This window comes from Mauremys mutica, unplaced genomic scaffold, assembly GCF_020497125.1.
Source record: "Mauremys mutica isolate MM-2020 ecotype Southern unplaced genomic scaffold, ASM2049712v1 000557F_np12_obj, whole genome shotgun sequence".
NCBI classification, from domain to species: domain Eukaryota; kingdom Metazoa; phylum Chordata; order Testudines; family Geoemydidae; genus Mauremys; species Mauremys mutica.
Window position 1 is genome coordinate 190,335 of NW_025423004.1, and position 21,946 is coordinate 212,280.

The 21,946-nt window shown below is 65.6% G+C and overlaps 1 protein-coding gene across 1 annotated transcript; it reads left to right on the top strand.

Annotated features, from left to right (window-relative positions):
* The first annotated feature begins 1,576 nt into the window (after positions 1 to 1,576).
* DVL2 (dishevelled segment polarity protein 2) lies at positions 1,577 to 18,302 on the top strand. The gene is made up of 15 exons (XM_045000652.1): positions 1,577 to 1,887; positions 6,418 to 6,487; positions 6,750 to 6,895; positions 7,945 to 8,054; positions 8,325 to 8,457; positions 8,979 to 9,069; positions 9,172 to 9,241; positions 9,797 to 9,936; positions 11,613 to 11,689; positions 13,356 to 13,423; positions 13,843 to 13,977; positions 14,097 to 14,228; positions 15,500 to 15,676; positions 16,507 to 16,731; positions 17,692 to 18,302. The coding sequence occupies exons 1-15, from the start codon at positions 1,712 to 1,714 to the stop codon at positions 18,156 to 18,158; spliced, it is 2,217 nt and encodes a 738-aa protein (XP_044856587.1). The 5' UTR covers positions 1,577 to 1,711; the 3' UTR covers positions 18,159 to 18,302.
* The last annotated feature ends 3,644 nt before the right edge of the window (positions 18,303 to 21,946 follow it).

A 21,946-nucleotide genomic window follows, 5' to 3' on the forward strand; every position in this document is an offset into this window, starting at 1 on the left:
GGGGTGCGGTAGGAGTACCGGGGAGAGACCAACTCTGCCCGCAGCGGGGGAGGGGGAAGCAGTGGGGGTGTCACGAGTCCCGTGTCTGTCCAGCCCCTGCGGCTCCCCCGTGCACAATGGGCTGCTTCCACCAGCCCCCCGCTCCCCTGCCCAGCCCCCCACCTCTTCCATCTCCCTTCCCCCATTTCCATCCTGACTCCCCATCCCTCTGATGCTCCCCCCTCTCCTCCCCCCCAGCCCTCGCTGATTCCCCCCCACTCCCTCTTCCCCCCATTGACTCTCCCTCCCCTATGTTCCCCCCTCTGCACCCTCCCCTTGCCTTCCCCCCGGCCCCCATCCACCTCTCCCTAACTTCCTCCCTTTGCCTCCCCCTTCTGACCCCCTCCCCTCTTCCTCCTCTGACCCCCCCTCTGACTCCCCTGCTTCCTCCATTTCCCCCTGACTCCCTTCCCCCTTTTCCCCTGCGCCTCCCTCCTCTGCCTCCCCTCCCCTTTCCCTCTGACCCCCCCGGTGCCCCCTCCCACTCTGATTCCCCTCCCCTACCCCACTTTCCCTCCTCTAACTCCCCTCCCCTCCCCCTTCCCCGCTGCCTCCCCTCCCCCACCCTTTCCCTCTGACCCCCCCGTACCCCCTCCTGCTCTGACTCCCATCCCCCCTTCCCCCCTGTGCCTCCCCCTGCCCCTCTACCTCCCCCCCCACTCTTTCCGTCTGACCCCCCCATACCCCCTCCTGCTCTGACTCCCATCCCCCCTGTGCCTCCCCCTGCCCCTCTACCTCCCCCCACTCTTTCCTTCTGACCCCCCCATACCCCCTCCTGCTCTGTCTCCTCCCCCTCCCCCTCTGACCCCCCCAGTGCCCTCTCCCCCTCTGACTCCCATTCCCTGCTGCCTCCCCTCCCCCACTCTTTCCCTCTGCCCCTCCCCCACTCTTTCCCTCCCCCACTCTTTCCCTCTGACCCCCCCGTACCCCCTCCTGCTCTGACTCCCATCCCCCCTTCCCCCCTGTGCCTCCCCCTGCCCCTCTACCTCCCCCCCCACTCTTTCCCTCTGACCCCCCCATACCCCCTCCTGCTCTGTCTCCTCCCCCTCTGACCCCCCCAGTGCCCTCTCCCCTCTGACTCCCATTCCCCGCTGCCTCCCCTCCCCCACCCTTTCCCTCTGCCCCTCCCCCACTCTTTCCCTCTGACCCCCCCAGTACCCCCTCCTGCTCTGACTCCCCCCCTTTTCCTCCCTGTGCCTCCCCCTGCCTCCCCTCCCCCACTCTTTCCCTCTGCCCCTCCCCCTCTAACTCCCCTCCCCCACCCTTTCCCTCTGGCCCCTCCCCCTTCCCCAAAGCTCCTCCCCCTCCCTTCCCCGTGACGCCAGCCCGCTGCGTGACGCGCTGACGCGTGCACGTGCGGCTGGGGGAGGGGCGCGCGGGAAGGCCACAGGCCCAGCCCTCTCCGTCACGTGACGGGGGGGGAGGCGGCGGAGGCCCGTCGCGGGTACGCACTCACGCACGCAGCGCCGTGACGCAGCCGCGCACAGCGGCCCGCGTAGCGTAGAGACGAGACGGTCCCAGACAGAGAGCGGCTGGCGCGCGCGCGGGGGGGGCAGCCGCCGCCGCCGCGCTCCCCTCTCCCCCCCCGCCCCCACCCCGCGGGATTGATTCGTTCCCGTCCGCCGGCGGGGGCGGCGCAGGCGCGCTGGGCCGGGCCGGGCCGGGCCGTACCATGGCGGCGGGGGGAGCGGGCGAGACCAAGGTGATCTACCACCTGGACGAGGAGGAGACCCCCTACCTGGTGAAGATCCCGGTGCCCGCCGAGCGCATCACGCTGGGGCACGTCAAGGCGGCGCTGAGCCGGCCCGGCGCCAAGTACTTCTTCAAGAGCATGGACCAGGACTTCGGGTGGGGACCCAGGCGTCCGGGGGGCCCCGCCCCCCCAACCGGGGAACCCAGGCGTCCGGGAGACCCCCGCCCCCCCCCCACCGGACCCAGGCGTCCGGGAGACCCCGCCCCCTCCTCATCCCCTTCCCCCAACACATCGGGACCCAGGCGTCCGGGGGGCCCCGCCCCCTTCTCACCCCCCCCCCAACACACCGGGACCCAGGCGTCCGGGAGACCCCCCCGCCCCCCCACCGGACCCAGGCGTCCGGGAGACCCCGCCCCCTGCTCATCCCCCTCCCCCAACCGGGACCCAGGCGTCCGGGAGACCCCCCGCCCGCCCCACCGGACCCAGGCGTCCGGGGGACCCCGCCCCCTCCTCATCCCCCCCGGGGAACCCAGGCGTCCGGCAGATCCCATCCCCTTCCGGGGGGACCCAGGCGTCCGGGGGACCCTGCCCCCCCATCCCCTTCCGGGGGGACCCAGGCGTCTGGGGGACCCCGCCCCCATGGGGAACCCAGGCGTCCGGGAGACCCCGCCCCCTCCTCATCCCCCCCGGGGAACCCAGGCGTCCGGCAGATCCCATCCCCTTCCGGGGGGACCCAGGCGTCCGGGGGACCCTGCCCCCATGGGGAACCCAGGCGTCCGGGAGACCCCGCCCCCTCCTCATCCCCCCCGGGGAACCCAGGCGTCCGGCAGATCCCATCCCCTTCCGGGGGGACCCAGGCGTCCGGGGGACCCTGCCCCCATGGGGAACCCAGGCGTCCGGGAGACCCCGTCCCCTCTTCATCCCTCCCTGGGGACCCAGGCGTCTGGGGGGACCCCACCCCCCCATACCCTTCCGGGGGGACCCAGGCATCCGGGAGACCCCCGCCCCCCCATCCCCCACCCCGGAAAACCCAGGCATATGGGGCACCCCGCCCACTCTTCATCCCTCCCCGAGGACCCAGGGGTCCGGGATACCCTGCTCCTCCATCCCCTTCCGGGGGGACCCAGGCATCCGGGAGACCCCCGCCCCCCGATCGCCCCGCCCCGGGAAACCTAGGCGTCTAGGGCACCCTGCCCACTCTTCATCCCTCCCCGAGGACCCAGGCGTCCGGGATACCCTGCCCCTCCATTCCCTTCCGGGGGGACGCAGGCATCTGGGAGACCCCCACTCCCCCTCCACCAGGACCCAGGCATCTGGGAGACCCTGCTCCCTTTCTCATCCTCCCCCCCAGAGGACCCAGGTGTCCGGGAGACCCCGCTCCCTCTCTCATCTCTCCCTCCCCCCCCGGGGGACCCAAGCATCTGTGATACCCCGCCTATCTCCCCGGGGACCTAGATGTCCGGGGGACCCTGCCCCCTCCTTCATCCCCTCCCCCTTGGGGAACCCAGGCATCCAGGGGACCCCGCCTGCCATCTCTCTTCTGGGGGGACCCAGACATCTGGGATACCCTGCTGCCCTCCATCGTCCTCTTTTCGGGGGGGGACCCAGGAGTCTGGGGGACCCCGCCTCCCATCTCTCTTCTGGGGGGGCCCAGGCATCTGGGAGACTCTGTGCCCCTCCCCCACCCCCGGAGGACCCAGGAGTCCAGGGGACCCCGGCCCCCCCATTATTCTCCCTGGGGGAGGACTCAGGCCTCCAGGAGACCCCCTCCCCCCACCCCTGCGCCAGGGGGACCCCGGTGTCCGGCAGAGAATCCGGGGAGCGGAGCTGGGAGCGAGAAGGCTCTGTCCTGATGGTGGCGTAACTGGCCACTCATAAATAGGCGGGGCTGAATAATCGAACGTAGATGAATTGAATTTCAAAATTGTCATAACTAAGCGGCAGGGGGTTATAAATCTCCAGGCTCGGCCCTGACTTAGAAACCAAATCCACGAAAAACCCGCCCCCCGGACGCCGTGCGATCTGCTCTCCCGCTGTGAAATCCGGTCTTTGGTCTGCTTTTCCCCTGTGCGAGGCAGATTTCACGGCGGGGGGGGGCGGGGGAGACCAGCGTTTCTCAAATTGGGAGGCCTGACCCAAAGGGGAGTTACAGCGGGGGGCTCGTACGGTTATTTTGGGGGCAGGGTATTGCCACCTTTACTTCTGCGCTGCCCTCGGAGCTGGGCGGCCGGAGAGCGGCGGCTGCTGACCGAGGGCCCAGCAGTGCAGAAGTTAAGGGTGGCGTTACCAGAAGACGCCATCCTTCTGCGCTGCTGCTGGCGACGGCGCTGCCTTCAGAGCTGGGCTCCCAGCCAGCAGCCGCCGCTGTCCAGCCGCCCCGCTCTGAAGGCAGGGCGGCCGCCAGAAACAGCGCGGGAGGAAGGGTAGCAGCACCACAACCCCCCCCCTACAATAACCTTGCAACCCCCCCTCCCCTCACAATTCCTTTTTGGTCGGGACCTCCACGGTTCCAACACCATGACGCTTCAGATTTAACGAGCTGCAATCGTGACACTGATGATTTTAAAAATCCTGTGACCGTGACACTGAATTTGGTAGGGCCCTCTTGATAAACAAAATAGTAACATACCTGTCTTGAGTGACAAAATAACGTAGCTGTGGGGCTGAATCCAACACCGCTTTGGGGTTATAAACGTCGGAATGCATAAAATTGGTCATAAATGACAAATAATGCAATGCGGCTTATGGTTTAGGAACATACATATGATATGACGGTGAGCTATATATGTCCACGCAAATACGGTAGAAATAGGTTTGGCAAAATTTGAAATTTTTAAATCAGTTTGATGGATAATATCCATGTTTATTTTAAAGAGTCGTCCCCCCCGCCCCGATTTGTATCGATTTAAAAGTTTCACAGTATGTGCAAAATTAGGGGGCTGATGCATTTTTAATGCTTATCAATATGGAATGTCCCAGCGGCGTGAAATTATGCGGGTAGACGGATCACTTTTAAATGTTCATAGTTGTGCAAAATGGGTGGTTTAAGCGTATTTTCAGGTTTATCGATCTGAGTTCTCACGGTGAGTTCCGGGTGGCGGGCGCCGGACGACGAGCCGCCGAGGACCATGGCCAGCGGACAAGCATCCGCCGAAATGCCGCCGAGAAGTGGCAACGTCACGAGGCGTCGCCGCCAAAATGCCGCCGAAAATCAGCGGCTTTTCAGCAGCAATTCGGTGGCGCTTTTCGGCGGCATTTTGGCGGATGCTTGTCTGCCGGCCAGTACGCGGGTGTGCATAGGTGCCCCGGCGGGCACCGTGTTGGGGATCACTAAATTATGGGATTGAAGCATTGTTTTCAATTTTTTATCCATTATGCATTTGCACAATCATGGGGTTTACGTCTGCTTTTTATTACCGTTATGGATTTAAACTTTCACGGTTGTGGGAAATTATGAGGTGGACCAGATAATTTAATGACAGCGAGTGTTAAGAATTATACTTTATTCTTGCATCCGAAGAAGTGGGTATTCACCCACGAAAGCTCATGCTGCAAAACGTCTGTTAGTCTATAAGGTGCCACAGGATTCTTTGCTGCTTTTACAGTACCAGACTAACACGGCTACCCCTCTGATACTTAAGAATCAACGAGTTAAATCTTTATAACCGTGAAAACGCAAATGATCAACATCACGTGTCAAAATAGACAGAGTAAATAGCCTTAAATGAAACGCGAATGAGTTCTCAAGAATCATTTTTCTGTAAATTTTGAGTATCATCCGTGGTGCAATCGATGTTTACCGACATTTACCAATTAAAATCTAATCTTTCCAAGCCTAGCTACAAATAGTGGATTAATAATTATTAATTATAACCAGACATGGATTTTGTTATCAATAATACCACATATAATATATGTATATGTATTGGATTATTATTAATAGGCATAGATTTTAAAGTATAAATAACACAATAGTTATCCATATCTAGTGATCCATAAATAACATTCTTTGTACATTTGGGGTAATTAAAAAAGCTGAAAATACAGACATTTGATTAGAAAGGACAATCGTTATACTAGTCAAAACAGACACAGAATTGAAACCGTCGTGAAAATATTTCTGGTCCGTAGAGGTTGCGAAATTCTTTTTAACAGGATAAATAAATTAAAACCCGCGACTGTAAATCTCATTTGGGTTCAGTTCATTGAGAAATTCTAAATTTGCTTTCCTCCTGTTTAAAACCCTGACCCCAGCCTCTGGCAATCGGCATTTGAGCTACTCATATAGACTGATTAAAATAGCCAGACCCATCCGAGCATGGTAAATCTTTGGTTAAGGGGAGCAGGCATTTTCCACGGCCCTCAGAATTGTTAACGATCCTCTGGAACATCTGTGTAGGGATTTGAAGTCCGATGTCCGGGCTGAATTTCCAGCCGGGCTTATTCCATTCAGCCTCCCTAAAATCCCCCTCCTCATACATGCGTGTAATTATCTCCCTGCTTGGAGTGCCACAGGCCTGGACTGAGATCCCACAAACCGAACAATCCCGGCCTTAAATTGTTGTGTGGTGTCGCTGTTAATCGGCTTCGGTGTCCCACCCCAGAGGTGGCTGCATCTCAGCGCCGGGCGAGGGGTGCCTGGTCACATGGCCGCGCTAATCTGTTTCCCTTTCTCGCCGCTGTAGGGTGGTCAAAGAGGAGATTTCAGACGACAATGCGAAGCTGCCTTGTTTCAACGGGAGAGTCGTCTCCTGGGTATGGCCGTGTGGGTCGTTCTCCTCGCTACAGGAAGTTGCACTGGGGCATAGAAACTCCCTGTTACTGATCAGACCCATGGGCCCATCTACCCCGGTATCCCGCCTGCTGCCCTGGATCAGACCAATGGGCTGCCCAAGCCTGCTATGGTCCCTCCCACTGCCCAGATCAGACTATTTTGGGGGGTGGGGGGGTGTTGCTGGCTCAGGGGCCGTGGGATGGTTCAGTCCAAGGCAACTCACGCATCCTTCCTCCCCCCCAGCTGGTGTCTTCGGAGACCCCCCAGCCCGAGCCGGTGCCGACTCCCGCGGAGACCCGACCGGAGCCCTCGCCCCCGCCGCCCCCCCTGCCCCCGCTGCCCGTGGAGAGGACTAGCGGCATCGGGGACTCCCGGCCCCCCTCCTTCCAGTGAGTACGGGGGGGGGGGAGGGTCCACCTCTCAGTACGGGGGGGGGGGTGTAATCCTCTGCATTTGGGGGTGGGAGAGACCAATTGCCAGTAATGGGGGGAGCCACTGATCAAGTGGAAGAGTCCACCTTTGGTACTGGGGAGAGGTTTTAAATCCTCTGGGTTGGGGATGGAAGAGTCCACCTGCCAGCATTGGGGGGGGGGGGCTTAAATCATCTGGGTTGCGGATGGAAGAGTCCACCTGCCAGTATTGGGGGGGGGGGCTTAAATCCTCTGCGGTGGATATGGAAGAGTCCACATGCCAGTATGGGGGGGGGGCTTAAATCCTCTGTGTTGGGGATGGAAGAGTCCACCTGCCTGTATTGGGGGGGGGCTTAAATCCTCTGCATTGAGGATGGAAGACTCCACCTGTCAGTATTGGGGGGAACCCAGGGCAGGGTGGAAGAGTCCACCTGCCAGTATTGGGGGGAACCCAGGGCAGGGTGGAAGAGTCCACCTGCCAGTATTGGGGGGAACCACTCATCATGGGCGGGGGGAGTGGAAGAGTCCACCTGCCAGTATTGGGGGGAACCCAGGGTGGGGCGGAAAAGTACACCTGCTAATATTGGGGGGAACGACTCATCATGGGCAGAGTGGGGTGGTCCACTTCCCAGTATTTGGGGGGGGGGGAGGGTGTTAAATCTTGTGCACTGGGTGGTGGAAGAGCACACTTGCAGTCCTGAGGGGGTGGAAGAGTCCACCTCCTAGTCCTGGGGATGGAGGGAGAAAATCCTTTGCATTGGGTTGGGTGGAAGAGTCCACCTGCCAATAAACAGGGGAGGGGTGGAAGGGTCCACCAGCCAGTACAGGCTGGGGGTGGGCGTGGAGCAGAATCCTGCCTAATCCCCAGACCCGTTTGCAATAGATCCCATTGGACGAATCCACTGACTAAACAGGGGTGGAGACTTTGGAAGAGTCCACAGGTGGGGGAGGTGGAAGGGACCACCTTCCCCTGGGTGGAGGGGTGGCAGCTGTGGACCTCAACAGTAACCAACCGTGGGTCTTTGCAGCCCTAACATCTCGGGCAGCCGGGAGAACCTGGAGCATGAGACGGAGACGGAGTCAGTCGTGTCACTGCGGAGGGAGAGGCCGCGGCGCCGGGAGAGCGCGGAGCATGGTGGTGAGAGAGGCCCAGAACCAGCCGGGACTCCTGGGTTCTCTCCCCAGCTCTGGGAGGGGAGTGGGGGCTGGTGGGTTAGAGCAGGGGGGGCTGGAAGCCAGGACTCCTGGGTTCTCTCCCCGGCTTTGGGAGGGGAGTGGGGGCTGGTGGGTTAGAGTAGGGGGGGCTGGAAGCCAGGACTCCTGGGTTCTCTCCCCGGCTTTGGGAAGGGTGTGCAATCGTCACCTCAGCTTCCTGACCCTATCTCCCCCCCCCACCCCCTAACCGCAGGCGGGCACCGGCCGAATGGGCAGTCGCGGCTGGAACGACACCTGGCCGGGTACGAGAGCTCGTCCACCCTGCTGACCAGCGAGATCGAGACCACCAGCCTGTGCGACTCAGAGGACGACGACACCATGAGCAGGTGGGGAGGGCGTGAACCCACGGGGATCCCTGGTGGTGGGATGGAATCCAGGGGCAAATCCAGGAGCAAACCCCATGGGAGTCCCCCTAGTTGTGGGGGAACCCAGGGTAAACTAGCAGGGTCCCCCTGGTGGAGGGAAGGGAATTGGGGTCTCCCTGGTGGAGGCGGGATACGGGGGCAAGGTAACCCAGCCGGGTGCTGTTGGTGTGGGGCAGGGAGTTGAGGGTTCCCTGTGGTGGTGGGATCTGGGGGCAGGGGGGTGCTGCTGGTGTGGGACAGGGAAGTGGTGGCAGAGAATCCAGGGGCTGGGTAACCCAGTGTGGGGAAGGGAGTTGGGGACAGACGTTCCTTGGGGAGATGGGCCCCAGGGACGGGACAAACCAGGGTGGGTTCCCCAGGATGCTGCGGGGGTGTGTGGAGGATATGCCCCCTGGGGGAGGGGGCAGGGGCAGTCCCCGCCCCCGAAGGTTCAATTGTCTTTTCCCCTGCAGCCCCAGCCATAACCTCCGTTTCCCCGCCAGGTTCAGCAGCTCCACGGAGCAGAGCAGTGCCTCTCGCCTCCTTAAGCGCCACCGGAGGCGGCGGAAGCAGCGCCCCCCGCGCCTGGAGCGGGTAAGGGCCTGCCCCCCCCCCTGTGCCAGGGAGGGAGGGAGCTGGCGGGGGGGGGGGGGGCCGCATTGCCTCTGCCCCACTGACTCCCCCGTTCCGTTTCAGACGTCGTCCTTCAGCAGCGTCACCGACTCTACCATGTCGCTCAACATCATCACGGTCACGCTCAACATGGGTAAGGGGGGCGGGAGGCGGCGGGGGCGGGGGGCAGGACAGGGGGCCGGGTGCGGGGGTGGGGAGAAGCTGGAGTGGAGGCATGGGAAGGGGAGAGATGTGGGGGGAGGAGCTGCCTGGGGCAGAGGGGGAGTGGGGGTTTGGAGGAAGCTCTGGTGGGGGGGGGGAGGGAATGGAAGGTACCAACTGGGGTGGGGGGGGGTAGAATGGAAGAGTCTAAGTGTGTAGGGAGTGGGGAAGAGAATGGAAGATTCCAAGTGAGGAGGATGGGGGGGGGGGCACGAGAATGGAAGATTGAAAGTAGGGAGCTCTGTGTGTGTGGGGGGGGTGATCATAGAACATTCCAAGTTCGGGGGGGGGGGGGTGAGCACAGAAGATTCCAAAAGAGTGGGGTCAATGGGGGTATAGGAAGAGAGAATGGAAGATTACAAGTGGCGGAGGGGGAGAGACCGGAAGATTCCAAGTAGAGGGTAAAGTTGGGGGGGGGGGGATGAGGGAAGGTTCCAAGAGGAGGTGAAGCCTCCGCTGACCCCCCCTTTCCCCCCCCCCCCCGCAGAGAAGTACAACTTCCTCGGCATCTCCATCGTGGGGCAGAGCAACGAGCGGGGGGACGGGGGCATCTACATCGGCTCCATCATGAAGGGGGGTGCGGTGGCGGCTGACGGGCGCATTGAGCCGGGGGACATGCTGCTGCAGGTGCGCCCCCCCCCCCACTCCCGGGCCCTCCTGTAGCCGGGGGCACCGGTCACTGTGAGATTGGGGGGGGGGTCCTCCGGTTGGGCCGGGCGCTGCACAGACCCCTCCCTGCCCCGGGCCGAGATTCGAGCCCCAGTCCTCTCCCAGAGCCGGGGAGCGAACCCAGGAGTCCTGGCTCCCAGCCCCCCTGCTCTAACCCACCAGCCCCCACTCCCCTCCCAGACCCGGGGAGAGAACCCAGGCGTCCTGGCTCCCAGCCCCCCCCTGCTCTAACCCACCAGCCCCCACTCCCCTCCCAGAGCCAGGGAGAGAACCCAGGAGTCCTGGCTCCCAGCCCCCCCTGCTCTAACCTACCAGCCCCCACTCCCCTCCCAGAGCCGGGCAGCGAACCCAGGAATCCTGGCTCCCAGCCCCCCCTGCTCTAACCCACTAGCCCCCACTCCCCTCCCAGAGCCGGGGAGAGAACCCAGGAGTCCTGGCTCCCAGCCCCCCCTGCTCTAACCACCAGCCCCCACTCCCCTCCCAGAGCCAGGGAGAGAACCCAGGAGTCCTGGCTCCCAGCCCCCCCTGCTCTAACCCACCAGCCCCCACTCCTCTCCCAGAGCCAGGGAGAGAACCCAGGAGTCCTGGCTCCCAGCCCCCCCTGCTCTGACCCACCAGCCCCCACTCCTCTCCCAGAGCTGAGGAGAGAACCCAGGAGTCCTGGATCCCAGCCCCCCCTGCTCTAACCTACCAGCCCCCACTCCCCTCCCAGAGCTGGGGAGAGAACCCAGGAGTCCTGGCTCCCAGCCCCCCCTGCTCTAACCCACCAGCCCCCACTCCCCTCCCAGAGCCGGGGAGCGAACCCAGGAGTCCTGGCTCCCAGCCCGCCCTGCTCTAACCCACTAGCCCCCACTCCCCTCCCAGAGCCGGGGAGAGAACCCAGGAGTCCTGGCTCCCAGCCCCCCCCGCTCTAACCCACCAGCCCCCACTCCCCTCCCAGAGCCGGGGAGCGAACCCAGGAGTCCTGGCTCCCAGCCCCCTCTGCTCTAATCACCAGCCCCCACTCCCATCCCAGAGCCAGGGAATGAACCCAGGAGTCCTGGCTCCCAGCCCCCCCTGCTGTAACCCACCAGCCCCCACTCCCCTCCCAGAGCCAGGGAGAGAACCCAGGAGTCCTGGGTCCCAGCCCCCGCTGCTCTAACCCACCAGCCCCCACTCCCCTCCCAGAGCCAGGGAATGAACCCAGGAGTCCTGGCTCCCAGCCCCCCCTGCTCTAACCACCAGCCCCCACTTCCCTCCCAGAGCCAGGGAGAGAACCCAGGAGTCCTGGCTCCCAGCCCCCCCTGCTCTGACCCACCAGCCCCCACTCGCCTCCCAGAGCCGGGGAGAGAACCCAGGAGTCCTGGCTCCCAGCCCCCCCTGCTCTGACCCACCAGCCCCCACTCCCCTCCCAGAGCTGGGGAGAGAACCCAGGAGTCCTGGATCCCAGCCCCCCCTGCTCTAACCTACCAGCCCCCACTCCCCTCCCAGAGCTGGGGAATGAACCCAGGAGTCCTGGCTCCCAGCACCCCCTGCTGTAACCACCAGCCCCCACACCCCTCCCAGAGCCGGGGAGAGAACCCAGGCGTCCGGGCTCCGCTGCTCACCCTGCCTAGGAAGGAGTCGGCTCACTTTGTGTCGCTCTTTCCCGACAGGTGAACGACATTAACTTTGAGAACATGAGCAACGACGACGCCGTCAGAGTCCTGAGGGAGATCGTCCACAAGCCGGGGTGAGTGGGGGGCACCGGGGTGGGGGGAGGGGGAGGGGAGGCCTGGGGGGTGCCCCAGGACCCTGTCTCAGGTCGGTCCCGAGGTCGCTTGTGGTGGTGGATGGGCCTTACCTAGGAGCCCTTCGCTGGTAATTTACACCTGGGGGCATTCTGCGGCAAAAATTTACAAATTCTGCGGCAAAAATTTACAAATTCTGCGGCAAAAATTTGCAAATTCTGCGGCAAACATTTGCAAATTCTGTGCACAATACATGAAAATTCTGGAAATGTTGTGTGTCAAAATAACACTGCATAATCAGGCCAGTTTCAATGACTTTGGTTATTTATTTCCAAATACCGTCGACAATTTACACAAACACCCACAAATTCCCCCAGGAGTAGAGAGCTAAAGTGACCCCTCTGACCGGGGAGAGAACCCAGGAGTCCTGGCTCCCAGCCCCCCCTGCTCCAACCCACCAGCCCCCACTCCCCTCCCAGAGCCGGGGAGAGAACCCAGGAGTCCTGGCTCCCAGCTCCCCCTGCTCCAACCCACCAGCCCCCACTCCGTTCCCAGAGCCAGGGAGAGAACCCAGGAGTCCTGGCTCCCAGCTCCACCTGCTCCAACCCACCAGCCCCCACTCCCCTCCCAGAGCCGGGGAGAGAACCCAGGAATCCTCCGTTCCTGTTTCTCTGCCCCCTCTCCTCCCCTCTGAGTCCAGCTGGGGGGCCAGAGACCCCCAACCCCACTCCTCTAGAGCCCATCCATGGTCCCCCCCCCGCCCAGACAATACACCCAAAGCCCCTCCCTCCCCAGAGCCCAGCTGCAGGGCTCCCTCCCCCCCCGGCAGATCCCTGCTCCCCCCGCACAGAGCCCAGGGATCCAGAGGGAGAAACAGCAGCCCCCACAGCCCATTTCTGGGGGGGGGGCGGGGGATGGAAAATCGCGGAGCACAACGTTCATTTCTGCTTTGCCCAGTGGCGCAGAATCGCCCCCGGAGCCCCGGGAACTGGGCTGGCGGCAGAGCTAAGTGTGGTCCCCAAAATCGCTGCCTGCTAAACAGCCGCCCCGCCCCAGAGGTGGGCGCATCTCAGCGCATCTCAGCGCCGGGCGAGGGGTCCCTGGGTAACCGGCCGCCCCGCCCCAGAGGTGGCTGCATCTCAGCGCCGAGCGAGGGGTCCCTGGGTAACCGGCCGCCCCGCCCCAGAGGTGGGCGCATCTCAGCGCCGGGCGAGGGGTCCCCGGGTCACCGGCCACCCCGCCCCAGAGGTGGGCGCATCTCGGCGCCGGGCGAGGGGTCCCCGGGTAACCGGCCGCCCCGCCCCAGAGGTGGGCGCATCTCAGCGCCGGGCAAGGGGTCCCCGGGTAACCGGCCACCTGCCCCAGAGGTGGCCGAATCACAGCGCCGGGCGAGGGGTCCCCGGGTAACCGGCCGCCCCGCCCCAGAGGTGGGCGCATCTCAGCGCCGGGCGAGGGGTCCCCGGGTAACCGGCCGCCCCGCCCCAGAGGTGGCCGCATCTCAGCGCCGGGCGAGGGGTCCCTGGGTCACCGGCCGCCCCGCCCCAGAGGTGGCTGCATCTCAGCGCCAGGCGAGGGGTCCCCAGGTAACCGGCCGCCCCGCCCCAGAGGTGGCCGCCTCTCAGTGGCAGGAGGGAGTTGGGGTTCACCTCCGCCCCCTTTCTCTTATAGCCCGATCGTGCTGACGGTGGCCAAGTGCTGGGACCCTTCCCCCCAGGGCTACTTCACGCTGCCCAGGAGTAAGTAGCGAGGCCGGCGTCTCCCCCCTTGCCTCGGGGTTTGGGGGTGAACGGGTGGCCCCCCTCTGAAGGATGGGGGAGGGGGCGTCTTGCACCTCACTGCCATGATCTCCGGGGTCCCCGGCTCCGCGGGGTGGCGAGTTTGGGGCGATGTCTGGGGTGTGAGTGGCCGGCGTCCTCCCAGGTCTGGGGGCGCTTCGTGGTGAGGGGGGGTTCACGGGGGGGGGCTGAGGAGTGAAAATCAGTGATGTTGTGGGGGGGGTTGTGTACGGGAGTGTGGAGATAGCGGGGGGGCTGCCCCATGGACACCCCGTCTCTGAGAGTCAGATCTCTCATTGATGGGGGGGCTGCGAGTGACGGGGGGGGTGCTGCCTTTTGGGGGGGAACTCAGTCTTTCCTCCTGCATCCCCCCCCCCCAGATGAGCCCATCCAACCCATCGACCCGGCCGCCTGGGTCTCCCACTCGGCCGCCCTGACCGGCGCCTTCGCCGCCTACCCCGGCAGCAGCTCCATGAGCACCATCACCTCCGGCAGCTCCGTCGCCGAGAGCGAGCGTGAGTAGCGGCGCCCCCCCGCCCCCCGAGGGGCCGGGCCCCGGGGCCCCCCGGCCCCCCCCCCTCCCCCCAGCCAGCCGGTCCCCGCCGGGGGGGTCCCATCGCTCCTTTCTCCGCAGGCTTCGGCGAGTTCAACCTGTCGGTCCACACGGACATGGCGTCCGTCACCAAGGCCATGGCCTCCCCGGAGTCCGGGCTGGAGGTCCGCGACCGCATGTGGCTGAAGATCACCATCCCCAACGCCTTCCTGGGTACGTCGGCCGCCGGGGGGCGCCGCCCGGCCGGGGGGGGGGTCGGGGTCGAGAGCGGGCCCTGCCCTGGGGCCAGCCCCCTGCTGGCCCTGCCCCACAGAGCCCCCTAGAGCCGCCCTGGGGCCAGCCCCCTGCCAGGGGAGAGCGCCCCCTGCTGGTCCTGCCCCACGGCGCCCCCTAGTGCCGCCCTGGGGCCAGCCCCCTGCTGGCCCTGCCCCACAGCGCCCCCTAGCGCCGCCCTGGGGCCAGCCCCCTGCCAGGGGAGAGCGCCCCCTGCTGGCCGTGCCCCACGGCGCCACCTAGTGCTGCCCTGGGGCCAGCCCTACCTGCCAGGGGAGAGCGCCCCCTGCTGGCCCTGCCCCACAGCGCCCCCTAGCGCCACCCTGGGGCCAGCCCCCTGCCAGGGGAGAGCGCCCCCTGCTGGCCCTGCCCCACGGCGGCCCCTAGCGCCACCCTGGGGCCAGCCCCCTGCCAGGGGAGAGCGCCCCCTGCTGGCCCTGCCCCACGGCGCCCCCTAGCGCCGCCCTGGGGCCAGCCCCCTGCCAGGGAAGAGCACCCCCTGCTGCCCCCGCCCTGCTCCCTGCCCCACAGCGCCCCCTAGCGCCGCCCTGGGGCCAGCCCTGCCTGCCAGGGGAGAGCGCCCCCTGCTGGCCATGCCCCACGGCGCCCCCTAGTGCCGCCCTGGGGCCAGCCCTGCCTGCCAGGGGAGAGCGCCCCCTGCTGGCCGTGCCCCACGGCGCCCCCTAGCGCCGCCCTGGGGCCAGCCCTGCCTGCCAGGGGAGAGCGCCCCCTGCTGCCCCCGCCCCGCTCCCTGCCCCACAGTGCCCCCTAGTGCCACCCTGGGGCCAGCCCCCTGCCAGGGGAGAGCGCCCCCTGCTGAGAGCCCCGCTCCCTGCCCCACAGCGCCCCCTAGTGCCGCCCTGGGGCCAGCCCCCTGCCTGGGGAGAGCGCCCCCTGCTGAACTCCCTGCCCCATAGCGCCCCCTAGCGCCACCCTGGGGCCAGCCCCCTGCCAGGGGAGAGCGCCCCCTGCTGGCCCTGCCCCACGGCGCCCCCTAGCGCCGCCCTGGGGCCAGCCCCCTGCCAGGGAAGAGCACCCCCTGCTGCCCCCCCTACTCCCTGCCCCACAGCGCCCCCTAGCGCGGCCCTGCAGTCAGAGCGCCCCCTGCTGAGCCCCCCGCCCCGCTCCCTGCCCCACAGCGCCCCCTAGTGCCAGCCCCGCGTGCCAGGGGAGAGCGCCCCCTGCTGACCCCCTCCCCCCCCGCCCCCCAGGCTCGGACGTGGTGGACTGGCTCTATCACCACGTCGAGGGCTTCCAGGACCGGCGCGAGGCCCGGAAATACGCCAGCAACCTGCTGAAAGCCGGCTTCATCCGGCACACGGTGAACAAGATCACCTTCTCCGAGCAGTGCTACTACGTCTTCGGGGACCTCCGCGGCTGCGAGAACTGTGAGCGGCCCCCACCCCACGGCCCCCTGCCCCCCGGGGGCCGAGCTCCGGGCTGGGGGGCGGGGGCCAGGCCCGATCTGGGGGGGATGCCGAGCCGAGCCGGCCTGGGGGTGCCTTAAACAAGGGGATCCCCCCTGCTCCCTCTTTCCCGTCCTGTCGTTCCCTGCGCCCCACCGACCCCCCGGGCCTGCTAACCCCCACCCCGCTCAGCCCCCCCCTCGGCCCGTGGGGCTGGGCAGGAGGTTACAGGGAGCCGGAGCCAGGACTCCTGGGTTCTTTGCTAAGTTCCTTGCCGAGCAGGCCGGGTCAGACCACCAGCCTGGGGGGATGAGAGCCGGCGCCCCCCAGAGGGGACGGGCCCCTGCCCCATTCCCCGCCCCCCTGAGCCAGCCAGTCCCCGCCCTGGGGCCGGGGGGGAGCCGGCGCCCCCCAGAGGGGACAGGCCCCTGCCCCATTCCCTGCCCCCCTGAGCCAGCCAGTCCCCGCCCTGGGGCCGGGGGGGAGCCGGCGCCCCCTAGAGGGGACAGGCCCCTGCCCCATTCCCCGCCCCCCTGAGCCAGCCAGTCCATGCCCTGGGGCCGGGTGGGAGCCGGCACCTCCCAGAAGGGACAGGCCCCTGCCCCATTCCCCGCCCCCCTGAGCCAGCCAGTCCCTGCCCTGGGGCCGGGCGGGAGCCGGCGCCCCCCAGAGGGGACAGGCCCCTGCCCCATTCCCCGCCCCCCTGAGCCAGCCAGTCCCTGCCCTGGGGCCGGGTGGGAGCCGGCGCCCCCTAGAGGGGACAGGCCCCTGCCCCATTCCCGCCCCCCTGACCCTCTCCTCCTCCCTCGCAGACATGGCCAACCTCTCCCTCAACGACAACGACGGCTCGAGCGGGGCCTCGGACCAGGACACGCTGGCGCCGCTCCCGCTGCCCGGGGCCACGCCCTGGCCCCTGATGCCCACCTTCTCCTACCAGTACCCGGCCCCCCACCCCTACAGCACCCAGCCCCCGCCCTACCACGAGCTCTCCTCCTACAGCTACGGCATGGGCAGCGCCAGCAGCCAGCACAGCGAGGGTGAGCGGACGCCTGGGCTCCGGTGGTTAGAGCGGGAGGGGCTGGGAGCCAGGACTCCTGGGTTCTCTCCCCGGCTCTGGGAGGGGAGTGGGGGCTGGTGGTTAGAGCGGGAGGGGCTGGGAGCCAGGACTCCTGGGTTCTCTCCCTGGCTCTGGGAGGGGAGTGGGGGCTGGTGGTTAGAGCGGGAGGGGCTGGGAGCCAGGACTCCTGGGTTCTCTCCCTGGCTCTGGGAGGGGAGTGGGGGCTGGTGGTTAGAGCGGGAGGGGCTGGGAGCCAGGACTCCTGGGTTCTCTCCCCGGCTCTGGGAGGCGTATGGGGGCTGGTGGTTAGAGCAGGGGGGACTGGGAGCCAGGACGCTTGGGTTCTCTCCCCAGCTCTGGGAGGGGAGTGGGGGCTGGTAGGTTGGAGCAAGGGGTGCTGGGAGCTAGGACTCCTGGGTTCTCTGCCTGGCTCTGGGAGGGGAGTGAGGGCTGGAGGGTTAGAGCAGGGGGGCGCTGGGAGCCAGGACTCCTGGGTTCTCTCCCCGGCTCTGGGAGGGGAGTGGGGGCTGGAGGGTTAGAGCAGGGGGGCTGGGAGCCAGGACTCCTGGGTTCTCTCCCCGGCTCTGGGAGGGGAGTGGGGGCTGGTGGGTTAGAGCAGGGGGGCTGGGAGCCAGGACTCCTGGGTTCTCTCCCCGGCTCTGGGAGGGGAGTGGGGGCTGGAGGGTTAGAGCAGGGGGGCGCTGGGAGCCAGGACTCCTGGGTTCTCTCCCCGACTCTGGGAGGCGAATGGGGGCTGGTGGTTAGAGTAACGGGGGCTGGGAGCTAGGACTCCTGGGTTCTCTTCCCGACTCTGGGAGGCGAGTGGGGGCTGGTGGTTAGAGTAGCGGGGGCTGGGAGCCAGGACGCCTGGGTTCGCTGTGTAACAGGGGTGCTCCCTGTGGGTTGGCGGGTCGCTAACCCCCCCCCCCGCTCGTTGCAGGGAGCCGGAGCAGCGGCTCGAACCGGAGCGACGGGGGCGGCGGGGGCCGGGGGAAGGCCAAGGACGAGAAGGCGGCCCCCGACTCCAAGTCGGGCAGCGGCAGCGAATCGGAGTTCTCGACCCGCGGCAGCCTGCGGCGGGCGGAGCCGGGGGGCGGGGGAGGCCCCGCCCTGGCCGTGGGCGGGGCCGAGGCGGGCGGGGCCCCCCAGCGCAGCCACCACAGCTTGGTGAGCAGCCTGCGCTCCCACCACTCCTACGGGCCCCCCGGCGTGCCCCTGCCCTACAACCCCATGATGGTGATGATGATGCCCCCCGGCCCCCCCGGCGCCGGCCCCGCCTCCGTGCAGCCCCCCGGCGCCCCCCCGGTGCGGGACCTGGCCTCGGTGCCCCCCGAGCTCACCGCCAGCCGCCAGTCCTTCCACATGGCCATGGGGAACCCCAGCGAGTTCTTCGTCGACGTCATGTGACCGGCCGGCCGGCCCGCGGTCACGGGACGCCGCCCACGCGCCGTGGGACTCGATCCGTGGCTGCCTTGGTGTCACGTGACCTCCGTCCCACGGAGCCGTCTGATGCCGCACGGCCAGCCCAGCCGCCCGTGGTGCCGTGTCACGTGACCCAAGCCCGTAAGCACCTCAACCTCATGTGACCTCCCGGCCACGTTGCCTTGATGGCCCGTGACCTCCGTCCAAGCCACGGAGCCTTGAGAAGCCGCCTGGCCGAACTCCTGGCCACGTGGCTATCACGCGTTGCCTTGAGGTCACGTGACCTGCCATCCACACGGAGCCTTCAGATGCCATGTGACCAGCTGGTATCACGTGATCTCCCTCCACGTTACCCTTTTTGGGGGGTCACGTGATGCAGCCTTGACCTCTAGCCACAGAGCCTTCTGGGGTCATGTGACAGCCTGTAGCCACCTTGACAGCGGGTGACCTCCAGCCACGGAGCCTTCCAGGGTCGCGTGACTGAGTTGGTGGCCACCCGTGGTTGCTGGACCAGGCAGGTCACGTGACCAACACCCCGCCTGGTTCCCCTCTGATCATGTGACCCCCTCCCACCACGTCCCTGACATCCGACGGGCTCCATGAACCAAGTCTTCCGCCGTCACGTGACCACGTGTGGTCCGACGTGACTCAGCCTTCCTGTCCTGTAGCTGCCTTGATGTCACATGACTGGCGCCTGGTCAGGTGATTTCGTGTCCCCGGGCCACCTGACAGCCTTGTCATCTCCCGTGGCCAGCGGCCACGCCAGTCGCCAGTTCTAGTCATGTGACCGCCTTCCGGGGCCTACGCCTTTCTTAAAGCCCCGTGACCGCGCACGGGGTCACGTGACCCACCGCTGGGGAGCGAAGCCAGGACTGGGGGCTGGCGCCGGGGCGCGCTCTCCAGTTTTGGGCCGGACTGTCCGGAACCAGCTCCCCCCCTTGGTACTGACACCCCGGCGCCGCTTGGTACCACCCCCCCCGCAGCCCCGGTGTGGATGAAGTGACGAGATCTTTTTTCCCTTCCAAAAAGATCCTTTTTTTTAATCTTTTTTTTTATTATCGATTTAAAAACAAAAACAGAAAAACCACGTTCTTTGAGACATTTTTATAAACGTTCTTTGTATTAAAAAAAAAAAAATGCACCGTTTTCGAAAGGTCCCATTTTATCCTCCCCAAACTTGCATAATCAGGGTGTCTGATATGGGGGGTTCAGTTACCCCGCTTCCGACCCCCCCCCCCCGGCGAGCTACGATCCCTCTCCGCCTGCAGGCGTGGTCAGTTGACGAGCTTTCCTCGACTCCTTCCTCCTTTCCTCCCCCCCTTGCATTTGGGGGGCACCCCCTCTGCCCCCGACGCACCTGGCCGATAGCGACCGCTCTCGTCTAAACCAAGCGGTCAGGTGCTCGGGGGGCGCAGGGGTGTTTCTGACTGGGAAGGCAAGACCACTCGAGGTTGGGGGGGGATATTCCCGATCCGCCCCTGTTGCCTGGGGGTGGGCTCTGAGTTGGCTCGGATCACCCCCAAGGGGTGGCGATTGTTCCCTCAACACACAGCATGTGTAACACCCCCCCCGTGAATGGTGTTGGGGGTCCCCCTTACCTCCAGCCCCTCACATAGGCTGTGTACCCCTCCTAATGGCATGGGGGGGTCCTCCGTTTCTCCAGCCCCCCCTCTACATACACTACCTACCCCCCATACATGGGGCTGGGGATCCCCATTTCTCTAGCTCCACACATAGGGTACATACCCCCCCGTAAATGGTGCTGGGGTCCCCCATTTCTCTAGCAGTGTGCCCCCCCTTGCCGAGGGGGGCATGGTAGCAGAATCCTATTTTGAATAATGTATTTATTTTTAGCTCTTTGTGTATGAAAAGAACAATAAACCTATAAAAATAAAGTAAAGGGCTCGGAAAAAAATTGGGGGGCAGGGGGGGTGTTTGTGCGCCGGCATTGGCTGGGGGTGCAGATGTGGTCCTTCGCAGGGGCTTAGCTGGTGCCCATCACCCTGGTATCTGAACAGGGGGGCTGGGAGCCAGGACTCCTGGGTTCTTTCCCTGGCTCTGGGAGGGGAGTGGGGGCTGAACAGGGGGGCTGGGAGCCAGGACTCCTGGGTTCTCTCCCTGGCTCTGGGAGGGGAGTGGGGGCTGGGATCCAGGACTCCTGGGTTCACTCCCTGGCTATGGGAGGGGAGTGGGGGCTGGTGGTTTAGAGCAGGGGGGGCTGGGAGCCAGGACTCCTGGGTTCTCTCCCCGGCTCTGGGAGGGGAGCGGGGGCTGGTGGTTAGAGCAGGGGGGGCTGGGAGCTAGGACTCCTGGGTTCTCTCCCCGGCTCTGGGAGGGGAGTGCAGTCTAGGGATGCGTGTCCCCAGCACCTGATCCTCTGGCCTATTGACTCCAGTAGACCCACGGGGGTCAGAGGCTTTTTTGCTTTCTGGGGCTCACATCTCCCAGTGGGGCTGGGCTGAGGGGGGGCTCAGTTACCATGGTGATATAGTACAATAGGAGCAGCAGCCTTCAGGCCCAGAGAAAGCAATGGCAGGAGGCGGCCATTTTGGGTGAGGGCAGCCTGGCTTCAGCCCCATTGGGTAATGGCAGGAGGTGGCCATTTTGGGTGAGGGCAGCCTGGCTTCAGCCCCTTTGGGTAATGGCAGGAGGTGGCCATTTTGGGTGAGGGCACCCTAGCTTCAGCCCCTTTGGGTAATGGCAGGAGGTGGCCATTTTAGGTGAGGGCAGCCTGGCTTCAGCCCTATTGGGTAAAGGACGTGGGTGGCCATTTAAGGTGAGGGCAGGCTGGCTTCAGGCCCACCGATGGCAGTGGGAGTTGGCGGCCATTTTGACTAAGGGCAGCCTGGCTCCGGGCTCTTCGAGATCAATGGGCAATGCGGGGGAGGGGGGGAGTAGCCAGGTTCTCCCCCCCCACCCCCAAACTGCCCTTGGCCCATCACATGCCCAGGGAACTAATTTGCATCTATTTTACATAAAAGTTGCATGAAAGTGAAGGAGGGCCGGGGAGGCAGAATCCCGCGGGGGTGGGGGGGGGTATGAGTGACCTTGGGGGGGGGAATGGGTTGGGGGGGATCCCTCGGGGGGGGGGGGGCTGCGAGCCAGGGGGAAAGAGACTGTAGGTGGGGGAACCCCTGGGTGGGGGGGTGTCCCTGGGTGGGGGTCTCTGAGTCGCGGGGGGGGGAATAGACTGTAGGGGGGGCCCATGGGTGGGGGGGGCTGTGACCCAGGGAGGAACAGACTGTAGGGGGGGACCCCTGGGTGGGTGCTGTGAGGCGGGGGGGGGAGAATAGTCTGTAGAGGGGATCCCTGAGGTGGGGTGAGGGGGGTGAGTCGGGGGGGATCCCTGGGGGGGCTGTGACCCGGGGGGGGAATAGTCTGTAGGGGGGGTTCCTGGGGTGGGGAGAGGGGGGTGAGCCGGGGGGGATCCCTGGGGGGGCTGTGACCCGGGGGGGAAGTCTGTAGGGGGGGTTCCTGGGGTGGGGGGGCGGGGGGTGAATCGGGGCGCTCCATGGGGGCCCTGTGACCCAGGGGGATAGTCTGTAGGGGGGGTTCCTGGGGTGGGGGAGGGGGGTGAGTCGGGGGGCTCCCTGGGGGGGCTATGACCCAGGGGGAGACTCTGTAGGGGGGGTTCCTGGGGTGGGGGGAGGGGGGTGAGTCGGGGGGCTCCCTGGGGGGGCTATGACCCGGGGGGGTAGTCTATAGGGGGGGTTCCTGGGGAGGGGGGTGAGTCGGGGGGGATCCCTGGGGGGGCTATGACCCGGGGGGGATAG